The sequence below is a fragment of the Pseudonaja textilis genome, chromosome 8 (assembly GCF_049901715.1).
Source record: "Pseudonaja textilis isolate UNSWEBS1 chromosome 8, rPseTex1.2, whole genome shotgun sequence".
In the NCBI taxonomy this organism is placed as follows: domain Eukaryota; kingdom Metazoa; phylum Chordata; class Lepidosauria; order Squamata; family Elapidae; genus Pseudonaja; species Pseudonaja textilis.
This window is the reverse complement of record NC_141997.1, coordinates 758,739-772,330: the sequence shown is the minus strand read 5'-3', so window position 1 is coordinate 772,330 and position 13,592 is coordinate 758,739. Positions and strand designations below refer to the sequence as shown.

Here is a 13,592-nt window from a genome sequence, read left to right as displayed (position 1 = left end):
TAATTCAAGTTCAGTTTCTCTGATATATGAAATTTCCAGTTTTCCATTTTTTTATTATGATACTTCATAAAATAGAAACCATATTTAACATTAAAATATTAAAGGATGATTTGTCTGAGTTCTATATAATTTATTAGTTGGATGAGATGTCAAAAAATAAATCCAATAGTAACATTAATGGTAAGATAATGATAAGACTGAGTGCCTTTTGGTTCATGAGCTTCAGGATCAAGGACTTTAATATCTTTAGTTCTGGATGGGGCTGAACTGCTTCAGACATACCCACTGCATAACTTGGGAATTCTGGACTCTCAACTGCTGCTTGAAAAGCAGGTGGCAAGTATGGTTAGGAGAGCTTTTGTGGAATGTTGTGCCTTTCCTGAATCATGAGTCATTGTACTCACTCAGCATTGGTCATCTTATGTCTGGATTTTACAATGGACTCTATGTGAGGCTACCCTTGAAGAATATTTGGAAGCTACAGCTAGGAAGAATGAAACTGTGCAGATAGTTCTTGGGTCTCTAAGGTGACTCATGTTCCATGTGCTGCATTGGTTGCCAGTTTGCTTCCTGGTCCAATTCAAGGTATTGGTTATTACCTTTAAAGTCCTTTGTGGCATGGGTCCAGATTACCTGAGGAACATCTCACTCCAATGGGATTGGCCCACCCCACCTGTACATGCTGCAGACCACAGCAGTAAAGGAATTCCAGTTGGCCTTAGAGTCACCTCTTGGTGAAATGTAAGGCATACAAATTTAATAAATAAATAAATCATAAATAAATAAAATAGACCAGAAACAGAATAGAAAATAATTTTACTGTGACTATGGACATTGACATTATTTAGGCTCATCAATTTCACAAAATGACTGAATATTGGAAACATGCTCCTAAGAACAATATGACCTGAAATAATACTCTTGTTGATTGGGTGGCTATACAAATATGATAAATTAATAAATAAAAATAAAATAATCTGAAATGGTTACAAAACCAACTAATTATACTTACCACAACAATACCAAGTGATTATTTCTGTATAGGACATTTGCATACAAAATATTGATTTTGGTTTTATATAAATAAATTTTAGCCAGATTATATATAATGGATTTCTTTTTTTATTCTTTTAATGGTCCTTCCATTTAACTTCTACATAAAGATACTAGAAAAGATCACATGTATGTATGTATGTATGTATGTATGTATGTATGTTTGTATGTATGTATGTATTTATGTTTGTGTGTGTGTGTGTGTGTGTGTGTGTTCCCCATTCAATCATGTTTGATTCTTGGAGACTGTCAGGACAAGTTCCTGAAGTTTTCTTGGCCAGGTTCTGGGCCAAACCACTTCTGAAAAACCTGGCCAAGAAAACTTCAGGGACTTGTCCTAGCAGTCTCCAAGAATCAAACATGATTGAATGGGAACACACACACACACACACACACACATTGAGAGAGAGAGAGAGAGAGAGTACATACACTGCCTCTTTCTAGAGCCGAGAAAAAAATGACTAGTCACTGAGTTGGCTTTGAGTATAAGGCAGGATTAGAATTCATGGTCTCATGGTTTCTATTCTGATGCCTTAACTACAACATAAAATTGGCTTTCATCTATCTATAACACTATGCTCTTTTATACAAGACAATATGCATAAAATTGTCCAAATAATTAAATGCAATATCTGTATGTAATTCAATAAGTATTCACTTGGGGGGTGTAAATATAACACCCTCCAATAATAATCATGATGAGTAACTTATGTCATGATAAAATTAGCACTTCAAAAAACTATTATTACTTTAATTTTACAATATAAACATTTGGTGTGATAAAATAATATTACATTAGCATCAGGAAAGATAAAATAAACATAAAATATAATTTTACTTGAAAATATATGTGATCCTTTTGATTTTATGCGGTTTCTCTTTCATTTGCCGGCTAGCAATTTTGAAAGAGTTAGATCAATGATAATTCTAGAATCATTGTAAGTTTAGAACAATCTAATAAAATAAATTCTTACTGACTCCTTGAAACATAGAACTATTTAATGCAATTACATGTTTTATGGCTCACCTGTGCTTCTTGAGGTACATGTGCTGCATCAATTCGATCTATAATATATCCTGTTAATTGTCGATCAATGAAGGCCAGAGACTCTTGAATTAATTGAAGGGTTTTGTCAATCTCCTGAGCCGAGTGGATACTTTGTTCAAGAAACTTCTGACTTCTCACAGCCTAGAAAATAATACAAAGAATTACACATCAGTATTTTCAAAGTATCGTTTACAATATAGCTGGTAGTACAAACTAGAACTTCCAATTAATATATGACTACCTTTTTGTAAGATAAATTTCTTTGCTTCTTGCCAGCCATTTTATTTTTTAAAGAAATAACTGAGAAACAGCCAAAGTATTGAACAAACAGCCAAAGTATTGAACAAAAACAGCCAAAGAGGGATATTGAACAATTTGATGGTGAATAGAATATTTCAAATTGAAGTTCAATATTCTGCTTAGATAGTTTTTATTCTGAGGCCAAAGATATACCTGAACTTGTTATTTATCCCAAGAGATTTCCTTTGGGCAGAAGAGAATTACAGTCACCATAATCCATTTTAAGATAATCCACTGTAATGAGTGACAGGGATAAACATGTTGTTTATAAAGTAACTGGAACATAAGATATAAATAGTTTCTTAGAGCATGGATTAATCATAGGAATGGTTAGTTCCTTATTATTTGTTTTTCATTGCATGGTTCACTACTAAGCCTACCTATAAACATTCTTAACAAAGTAGCATTCAACTTAAAATTACAAAAACTAAAGCATGCAGTAATCAGACTAACTTTAATATCACTAAAGCAAGTCTAGTTATATCACCTTAAATGTGTCCCAAAATATAAATCTAATTAATATGTTCTCTAGTTTCCAAAGGACACTATTTGCAAGTTGTTCAATTATTTCTACTTTAAAATTTAAGATTAGACAAGCAGATGTTTGCTTATTTTTCAGGTTTTCTTTTGTATATGCACATACAGAATGTATACACACACACATACATGCTGTATATTCATTAATTATGTGCATTATTTTATAAAATGTTTATTTATTTTAGATGCTACCCCCCTCATTTATGGGCAGTTTACAAACAGTAATAAAGATTAATTGCAAACAATTAACATTTTTAAAGCTATGCATAAAGCTAAAAGCAAGGAGATTAATGGCACAGGGATGAGGTCTTACCCTGTCAATTATCTCCAGTGGTTAGTGTTTTCTTTATATGAAAATCAAATGCTATTCAAAGTTTAAATTGTTAATCACATATTTTCAAAATTTTGTAAAATAAAGGAATGGTTATGAGCTATAAATAACCAGTGAAATGACAAACAATTTTAAAACATTTTTAAATAGGAAAGCAAACAAGCCTACATTTGTGATAATTATTATTGTCAAACCACTCACAAAATGGCTATATTGATATTGTAAACACATGGATCTTCAGTGATAATAATATGGTATCAGTAGGTCAGATTGGATAGATATGTTCCCTTCCCTTCAATGTACATGTTGTCACTCTTTGGAATAGTCTTTTCTCTGAAGTTCACAAAACCCTTATCCTATTCTGGAGAGGCATGAATATCTGGCTTTTTACCCAGGAATTGAACTAAGCTTTGCATTCACATAATAATGGAAACTACCTGTAAACTTCATTCACTAAGAAAACTCTATGAAAAGATTTCAATAAATTACTTAATGGAAGCTTTCAGTAGGAACTTCCTTCCTATTCCTTCTTTAGATTGATACTACACTGTCATATTTTGATTCAAACCCTGAGATAACACTGTAGTGTCTCTTAACTTTTAAGTACCCAAGAATATTAATACTTTGCATCTCGGGTTGCAACTATTGTCATGTATAAACTTGTGAGTATAAGCTGGGTATGTTTTCATTAAAACATTTCTAGTATCTACTGGTAGTACATATTATTTGTAAATCAAGTTCAATGGAATGATACTTAACTGTACTGTATGGTTATAGAATAGGGCCATTTTTTTCTCTATAGGTGTCAGGGATGCCTCTGCTCAATCCCTAGGAAAGAAAAACCCTTGACTCCATAGAGTTAGAGAAAAGTACTTTTACTAGGAAAGAGCTGAATGCAGCAAAAGTCAGGCAAGATCTGAAGCAAAATGCATGTGAAGAAACAGATTGAAACAAACCTCAGAGCACACACTCCAGTAGCCAGGCAACCAGAGTTCAATCCTTAGCCAGGAAGTTATTTGGGGAAAGTCTCTGGTTTAGGTGCATCACTTCTCCTTCATTCATTCTGAAGCCAGGACTGTTTGCCTTGAAAATGTTAAACAACCAAGCTGGCATCTCTGAGTCCAGGCCTCCTCATTACTTCTCAGAAATTCCATTTGCACCTCCTGCATGCTTCCCCTCCCAAATACCCAATGCTTCTCACCCCCACCATTACCATGGTAGCTGGCAGCAAGATTGAAAGAAAGCAAAGATGCAGGCTGACATTCACCTCCCACCTTTAAAACAGAGGCATTTGCCCTAAAACAAGAAAACAAAATACCAGATATAGACTAGATACTGTGCAGAAAGCTGAAGAATTCTATAAACAACACTGCAACACTAAAGAAGACTCAGGAGACCAAGAAGAAGAAAGCGACACAACAGAAGGAAGAGATCAGAGGTGGTATTCAGCCGGTTTGCACCGTACTTTGGTGTGGGTCGCAGAACCGGTAGTGACTTCTGGCTGGCCATGCTGCCAAACTGGTTCCCCGTTCACCCAATTGCTCATCCACCTGATGCTCACTCACTCACGCAGCTCGCCCACCCACTGGTTGCCCTGCCCAGTCACTCCTCCCTTCCTATCTGGCACACTGGGCCCTCGTGGCTTGCCTAACGTGACTTCCCCACGTGGTGCCTGAGCCCAACTGAGCAGCCCTTCTCTGCCTGCTCTGCTCACAGTAATTCTGCATTGCACTAGGCCCTTGCCCACCCCCCAGGGCCTTTCCGTGCCTCTGCCCCACCACCCGGGACCTTTCCAGGTGGGAGGAAGCCAAGGTGGGGCACCATTTTCAGGCCAGTCCAGAGGGTGGGGGTGGGGCAGTGGCAGCGGCAGCACAGCTATGGGAAACAGCCCCAGGAGTTCCCAGCCTCCCTTTCAGGGTGCCTCCATGCCCCTCCCCGCCCCAGCAGAGGGGAAAAAGCCAAGGGCTTTCTCCTTCCTTTTGGGGCTCTTTTGTGCCCTCTCCATCCCAGCAGAGGGGAGAAAACAAACAGAAAGCCAAAGGCTTTCTCCTTCCCTTTCGGGGCTCTTCCGTGGGTCTCCCCACCCCAGCAGAGGGGAGAAAACAAACAGAAAGCCAAAGCCTTTCTCCTTCCCTTTCAGGGTTCTTCCGCGCCCCTCCCTGCCACAGCAGAGGGGAGAAAACAAACAGAAAGCCAAAGGCTTTCTCCTTCTCTTTTGGGGCTCTCCTGCACCTCTCCCTGCCCCAGCAGAGGGAAGAAAACAAACAGAAAGCTAAAGGTTTTCTCCTTCCCTTTCAGGGATCTTCCGCACCTCTCTCCACCCCAGCAGAGGGGAGAAAACAAACAGAAAGCCAAAGGCTTTCTCCTTCCCTTTTGGGGCACCTCTCTCCCATAGCTGCGCTGCTGTCGCTTCCCCCATGCTGCTGCCCCCCCACACTGCCGCCACTGCTGTTGTGCCCCAAAAGGGAGGCTGTGATCTGGGACTGCTTCCCATAACCCACCACACCCGCCCACTGCCCTGCCACCCCCGCTGCCCATGTGCTTTGAAAGGGATGTTCTGGGGCTGCTGCTTTCTTCATTAATCCGCCGCTCGCTGCTCTGGATTTCACCCAATAAGTTCTTCCCAGAAAAGGTGTGTGTGTGTGTGTGTGTGTATGTGTATGTGTGATAGAGACAAGGAAGGAAACGGAGGAAGGGCAAGAAGGAAAGAGCAAGGAAAGAAGAAAGAGGAAGGGAGAAAGGAAGGGAGAGAAAGAAAGAGCAAGAAAGAAAGAGGAAGGGGAGAAAGAAAGAGAGAGAGAGAGAAAGAAAGAAAAGAAGGGGGAGAGAGAAAATTCTGTGCTATTATTTTTAATTGTTCCATTATTTATCATATATTAATATTTTGCACTGTCCCTACACCTAGAGTGATTTTACTGCCTTTCTTTTGCCCAGGTATTTTTCAGGGTTTATATGTCAATAGTCCAGAGCATAAATACAGGTGTGTTTAACAGAATTGAAAGGGACTATGGAGGTCTTCTAGTCCAACCCCCTGCTCAAGCAGGAAAACTCTGAGGATGCCAAAATCTGAATAGAGGTCCTGGGAAAGGTGTCAGAATAACAGAATAACACTTAGAAGGGACCTTGGGGGGAACTCTATACCATTTCAGAGAAATGGCTGTCCAGTCTTTTCTTAAAAACCTCCAGTGTTGGAGCACCCAGAACTTCTGGAGGCAAGCAGTTCCACTGGTTAATTGTTTTCACTGTTAGGAAGTTTCTCCTTAGTTTTAGGTTGCTTCTCTCTGTTCAGTTTCCATCCATTGCTTCTTGTTTACATTCTGCTTCTTTGGAAAATACATTGTCCCCCTTTCTTTGTGGCAGCCCCTTAAAAGCCTGTTGCCTATCACACTCTTGGGTAAAGCATGTGAGCCATTTCCTCCTTTCAGTGGCCCATGAAAGTACATCTATAGTATGTAGATAATAAAGTCAAAAAAATGTGAACATTTTAACAGAACTATAGATACGTTGAGGCTGGGTGTGACAAGGAATGGCTGGGAGGAGAGGGGCCAGGCATGGCATCCCTTGACGTGAGTGACACACCCACCCCGTCACATGACCACCAAGCCACACAGCCAGTCATGTGACCACCAAGCCATGACCACCCCAGTCACATGACCACCCCAGTCACATGACCACCAAGCCATGACCACCCAGTCATGTGACCCTAAGCCACAGCCACCAAATAAGCCGTGCCCACAGAACTGGTAGTAAAAAAAATTTGAATCCCACCACTGGAAGAGATATAGGATGAGTGATTGAAGAAAAGGAAAGGCCACGGGTTACAGAGAAAGTCAGGAGAGGAGGAGAAAGGGATAGACTAGAATACCATGAAGAAGAATTGAGGAACCTAAGGAAATTAAGCACTAAAACAAGACACAAGTAAGAAAATAGGAGAAGAGCATAAGATCTGGTCAACAAATATTAATGGACTAAACTCACCAATAAAAAGATGGAAAATATTTAACAAACTCAAAAAATTAAAGATAGACAAAACTGCACTTCAAGAAGTTCATATAAACAACAATCAAAAACACTTCCTAGAACAACTGAAGCTAGGAAATTTGTATGTATCATTGGATCAGCAAAAAAAGAGGAGTGGCTCTATATGTGAAAAACAAGATTGCAGCAAAACAAATCTACAGTGATAAAGAAGGGAAAATCTTGATAGTTGAGATCAAATTAAACCATAAGAATATACTAATTGTCAAAATTTATACAGCAAATGGAGTCCAAGAGCTTTTCTACAAAAATCTATACAATATAATCAGTGATGTGACAGGATCTGCATTATTGGAGACTTCAATGCAATTGTAGATAGAACAAGAGACCACAAATGTAACAATATAAGAAAAGGAAATAAAAGAATTCTCCCAAAAACATTCTCTGACATGACTAAAGACTTAAATTTGCTTGATGCCTGGAGAGAAAGAAACCATGAGGAAAACTACTACACATACTATTCTAATCGACATAAAGCATGGTCTAGGATAGATATGGTATGGTTTTCGAAGGAAATAGACTTGGAAATCCAAAAAGTAAATGTAGAGACCAACTTCTGGGCTGACCATAATTCTATAAGTTTACAATAGAAGGGACACAAGGTTATACCAAGATGGACCTTCCAACAGGTAATCCTTAAAGAAAAACAATTTAAAGATGGAAAAAGAAATGGATCTTTTCTTTAAATTGAACAAACAAGATGAAATATCTTTACAGTTCCTTTGGGATACAGCAAAAGCATGCAATCTCCTACATAGCTAAGAGAAATAAGGAGAAAAAACATTATCAGGAAAAGTTAGAAGATGATTATAAACAGAGATATTACATCAGAAAGAACCAAACAACAAAAGTTTGAAAAATAAAATGGACCTACTTAAACATAAACTACGCACTCTAGAAACAGAGAGATTACACAACAACTGAAATTAGACAAACAGAACTTCTTCAAAAATGTGAACAAATCTGGATGATGGCTAGCACAAAAGCTAAGGAGAGAAAAAGATAAACAACGGATTAACACAAATTACAGGACGAAGAAGGAAATATACACTATGATGAGAATACTAAGAAGGAAATTGCCCAGAGGTTCTATGAGAAAATGAATATGGAAAATGAAACACACTCAGAAGAAAAGATCATGACATATCTAAGAAAAGAGGATCTACCAAGAATTTCAGAGGAAATAAAATCAATGTTAAATGAGGAAATTAAATTTTGAGAAATTATTAAGGCAATTGATAAACAAAAAAACAATAAAGCATCTAGCCCAGACGGATTACCAGCTGAGCTATATAAAGAACAACAAAATATTTTAAGCCAACATCTACTGGAAGTTTTTAAGGCAGTGCAATTAGAGGCAAAAATACCAAAATCCTGGACAGAGGCCAATATCATCCTGATAAAAAAAGAAGATACAGACCAGACACAGATCCAAAACTACAGACCAATATCCCTCCTGAATGCAGACTACAAGATATTTACAATGATTATAGCTGAGAGACTTAAAAATTACCTGAACAAATTTATTCATAGTGACCAAAATGGTTTTTTACTGAAAAGACAAACTAAACATAATATAAGGACAGTCCTAGATATTCTCGAATTCTATGAAGCACATAGCAATCATCAAGTAGCACTATTATTTCTTGATGCTCAGAAAGCTTTTGATAATGTTAATTGGCCATTTCTAATACAGCAATTAAAATATATGGACATTGGCAAAAATTTTCTAAATATAATTATGGCAATATATTCAAAACAAGAAGCAAAAATTATAATAAACGGAGAAGCTACAAACAATTTTTATATACAGAAAGGCAGGGGTGGGATTCTACCAGTTCATACCTATTCGCTAGAACCGGTTATTAACATTCTAAGCAGTTTGGAGAACTGGTTGTTAGGAGAAATTACTGGCCTAATCCTGTAAGGAAGGCAGAAAGGAAACACTCTGGTGTTGCTTACAGAAACTGCCTCTCCGTTAACCCTTATTACATTCTTGGCAGGATTAGACTTCCTGTCTCAGGAACGTCTCTGGAGTTTTTCCCCCCTCCTTTGCTGGTACTTTGCTTGTGTGGAGTGACCATTCAAAGGTACAATGGCACTTATAACCATTTTTCACACTTATGACTTTTGCAGCATCCCCACAGTCATGAGAGACCAGGCAAGGAGATGTGTGCCTCGATGTGAGTGATATTGAGTTGGCCACACCCAGCCAATAACATGATTACCAAGCCAGGCCACCCAGTCACATGATCACGAAGCTACGCCCACCACCTAAGCCATGCCCACAGAACTGGTTGTTAAAAATTTGAATCCCACCCCTGCAGAAAGGCATGAGGCAAGATTGTCCTCTTTCACCACTATTATTTATATTTACACTGGAGGTTTTAGCAAGGACAATTCAGCAAGAGCCTCAGATAAAAGGGTTGAAAATCAAAAAATAAAATTTTAAATTACAAGCATTTGCTGATGATTTAGTGTTTATCATGGAAGATCCTGAGCAAATGGCCCCAAAATTAATAGAAAAACTCGAGGAATATGGAGAGGTAGCCGGTTTGAAAATAAACAAAAGCAAAACGAAAATTATAGCCAAGAATATGACTAATAAACAAAAAGAAAATCTAGCCAAACGCTTAGATATCCAAATAGTTCAAAAAATAAAATACCTAGGAATTATCATTTTGGCACGTTGTTCAACGATCAAAGAAGACAATTATGAGAAACTATTAAAACAAATGAAACAAGTTCTAGAAAGTTGGAATAATCTAAGACTGTAACTAATAGGAAGAATATCAGCAATTAAAATGAATATATTACCTAAAGTCCTATTCCTGTTTCATAACATACCAATTAAACTAGATAAACAAATTCTTCAAAGATCTGAATAAATTTACGCTAAATTTTGTATGGCAGGGAAAGAGGTCTAGGATTAAATTGAAACTCCTTCAAGACGCAAAGGAAAGAGGGGGATTTCGCTTCCCAGAATGGGAAATATATTACCAGGCAGCAGCTCTGACCTGGTTTGGATCAATCTAAATAATAAAAGACTCTTACTTCTAGAAGGACATGATCTACAAAAGGGTTGGCACACGTACTTGTAGCCTGGTAGAAATATGGCTCACCAATATTTTTAAGGCATAAAATTCGGCAAGCCTTAATTCTGATTTGGAACAAAATAAAACTCCAAAACTATAGAAGCAATAATATATCCAAATTTATACACCCAGACAAAGGCTACCACATATAAATATATCACAACTGAGGAAGGTCAATTAAAACAGAGATAGGAACTACAAGAAATAATTCTGGAATGGTGGGCCTATCTCCAAATACAGTCTAGATACAAAAAAGATTTAAAGAAAACAGGGAATCATCTGATAGGACACAGCACTAGATAAAATCTTAACAGGACCAGAGGTTAAACAAATAAATAAAATCTATAGATATTTACTTGATCATAAAATGTATGAAGAACAAGTTAAGGAATCGATGATAACCTGGGCTAGGGATTTTGGACATAGTATAAATTTAGACCAATGGCAGCAAATTTGGAATTTGGAAGCGAAATATTGTTACATTTGCGACATCTTTCAAGAAAAATCTGTACAAAATGTTTTACAGGTGGCATCTCCCACCAGCTAGACTAGCTAAAATGTATGGAAGCCAATCGCTCAACTGTTGGAAATGCTTGAAAGAACGTGGCACTTACTATCATGTATGATGGACATGTAAAATAACTCAGGAGTTTTGGTACAAAATTTGGTCATGGCTAGGGGGAATGACGGGGTTAAAAATTAGTTATAAACCAGAGATACTCTTACTAGGAATAATGGAAGAAAACTTTAGCAAAGCTGATGCCTATCTAATTATAGGCTGATGCCTATCTATCTATCTATTATATCTATCTAATATTTGCCCAAAATTGGAAAGCAAATGAAACTTAAAGTGAAGATGCTATAATTGATAAGGTTTTTCAATGCGCCGAAATGGATAGGTTGACACTAGAAAGAACAAGATGAATCAGAATATTATAAAGTATGGAATAAATTCTATTATTGGAGGGATGTGAAAGGGAGTTCAACTGAAATAAGAATTTAAGATGAAATAAAAAAAGAGGTGAGAAACCTTATACCTGAGGTATGAGAAAAAGAACTAAAAAGATACAAAGCTTAAAGCTGTGTGTGTGTGTGTAAATGTTTATATCTTTTGATTTTTTTTCTAAGGTACAATGTTTTGACTGAAATGGACATCAAAGAAGACCACCACATTCAATGTTTTTAATGTTTATAATTAATATAATTATTTAAAAGAAAAAAGAAAACAAAATACCCATAGGTAAAACAAAGCAATATAGCCCAAATAAAATCACTAATCCATCCAGGGTTTGTCAGGGTATTTTCTATGAACTGTTTGGTGGAGTTTAGGTGCCCAGACATGTTTAGCATGTACCCACTCAGATTGCAAGGGGAAATACTTTCATGCCATGAGGCATTTGACCTTCACTTTATGTTCCCTAGAATCTAGTGTTTCCTTAATTTCAAAATACTGCTCTCCTTCAATTAAAATGTGCACAGGCAGGGTGTCAGGTATAGGGCAAAGATGAGACACAGTTTCAGGTTTCAGTAAACTGCAATGAAATGTAGGGTTAATATATTTAACATTCTTAGGCAATTCCAATTGTACCATGCCTGGTTTAATTGTTTTAACAATGGGGAAAGGCCCAACATATTTAAGGCCACATTTTTTTTTTTTACTGTGGGTGGACTGTGAATATTTTGTGGAAAGGTAAACTCTATCACCCACTTTAAACTCTTTTGATTTCACGCATTTTTATCAGCTTATTTCTTATGTGCCTGACATGCATCTTCCAGTGCCTTATGGGCTACTAGCCAAGTGTTTTGGAGCTGCGCTATCCACTCTGCAAAGGAGAGTTTGAAGTTTTTCTTAAGGCAGCTCTGGCATAGCTACAAAGACTTGACCAGGGGTCATCTTAAATGGGGTAAATCCAGTGCTACTATGCACAGAATTATTGTATGCCACCTCTGCAAATGATAGAAGGTCAGCCCAATTGTCTTGATGGTAATTAATGTAGCACATGAGGTACTGTTCCAGGAACAAATTGGCGCTCTCACATGTCTCTCCCTGAATCCATTATCACAGTAAGAGACTATCATGTTTACCAATCAGATCGTAAAATCCGTAGAGGAAATGGTGTCGCTATCTTCTATAAAAAGTCCCTACATCTAAAAAAACATCCAAGTTACCCAGGAGCTTGCTCTTCCTCAGACCATCATTTGCGAACTGTCCTTAAATAGCACATTTCAGTTCTTACTATGTTACAGAGCCCCTAATTATGACATTGAACATGCAAACAAGCTAAATACACTACTAACATGGGCAGCATCCTGCCCACACGCTTTTATCTTTCTTGGTGACTTCAATCTACTCATATTAACTGGACCCTAAACGAATGTACAACTGAACCCACACATGCAACCTTCTACAATGCAGTAACAAATCTGAGACTAGAACAACTAGTAACCAACAACACTAGACTTAACAACTGCGTCGATCTCATCTTCTGCAATAGTTTGAATTCAATTTACAGAATACAAATTAAAGAACCCTTTTCCAACAGTGATCACAACATGATTGACTTTTGTCTCAACTTATGTCCACACAAAAATCACCACAATGATGGAATCCCCAATTATAACTTCAAAAAGGGCAACTATGATCTTATAAACAACGATCTCTCATCCCTTGATTGGCAATTTCTATTCTCTGGATGCAATACTGTAAAAGACCATTACAACATATTTTTACTTGAAGTCAAAAGAGTCATCAAACTACTGTATATGTACCATTAACAACTCCCAAAACCAGAAAAAACAAATTACCCAAAACAATAAGGAAGCTTCAATCAAAAAAAAAAATCACTTTGGTTGAAAAACAAATCTGGTCACGTTGCCAACTTCAAAAGCCGATACACAAATTTATAGCTGAATCTCTAAGCATAATCTTTGAAAAATCTTTCAGGACCAGCTCCTTGCCAAAACTATGGTCACAAGCCACAAAAAACCTACCCTCTAATAAACAATTTGGTTTTAGGAAAAAACTATCCTGTAATCTGCAACTCTTACACTGCAAAAACATATGGACTGCACAACTCGATCAGGGCAAAGCAATAGACGCAATCTACACAGACTTCTGTAAAGCCTTTGATTGAGTGGTACATGACAAACTACTCCTAAAACTAAAATCTTACGGTATCTCTGGACACCT

General features: G+C 37.4%; 1 protein-coding gene across 7 annotated transcripts in view; it reads right to left on the bottom strand.

Moving 5' to 3' along the window:
* The window catches only part of DMD (dystrophin), a 1,342,375-nt gene that overhangs the window by 861,915 nt on the left and 466,868 nt on the right, over positions 1 to 13,592 (bottom strand). For all 7 annotated transcript variants that reach the window (XM_087938163.1, XM_087938162.1, XM_087938165.1 and 4 more), the window contains exon 29: positions 2,081 to 2,242. In XM_087938163.1, coding sequence (XP_087794289.1) covers positions 2,081 to 2,242 — 162 coding nt within the window. The remainder of the gene's footprint in view (positions 1 to 2,080; positions 2,243 to 13,592) is intronic.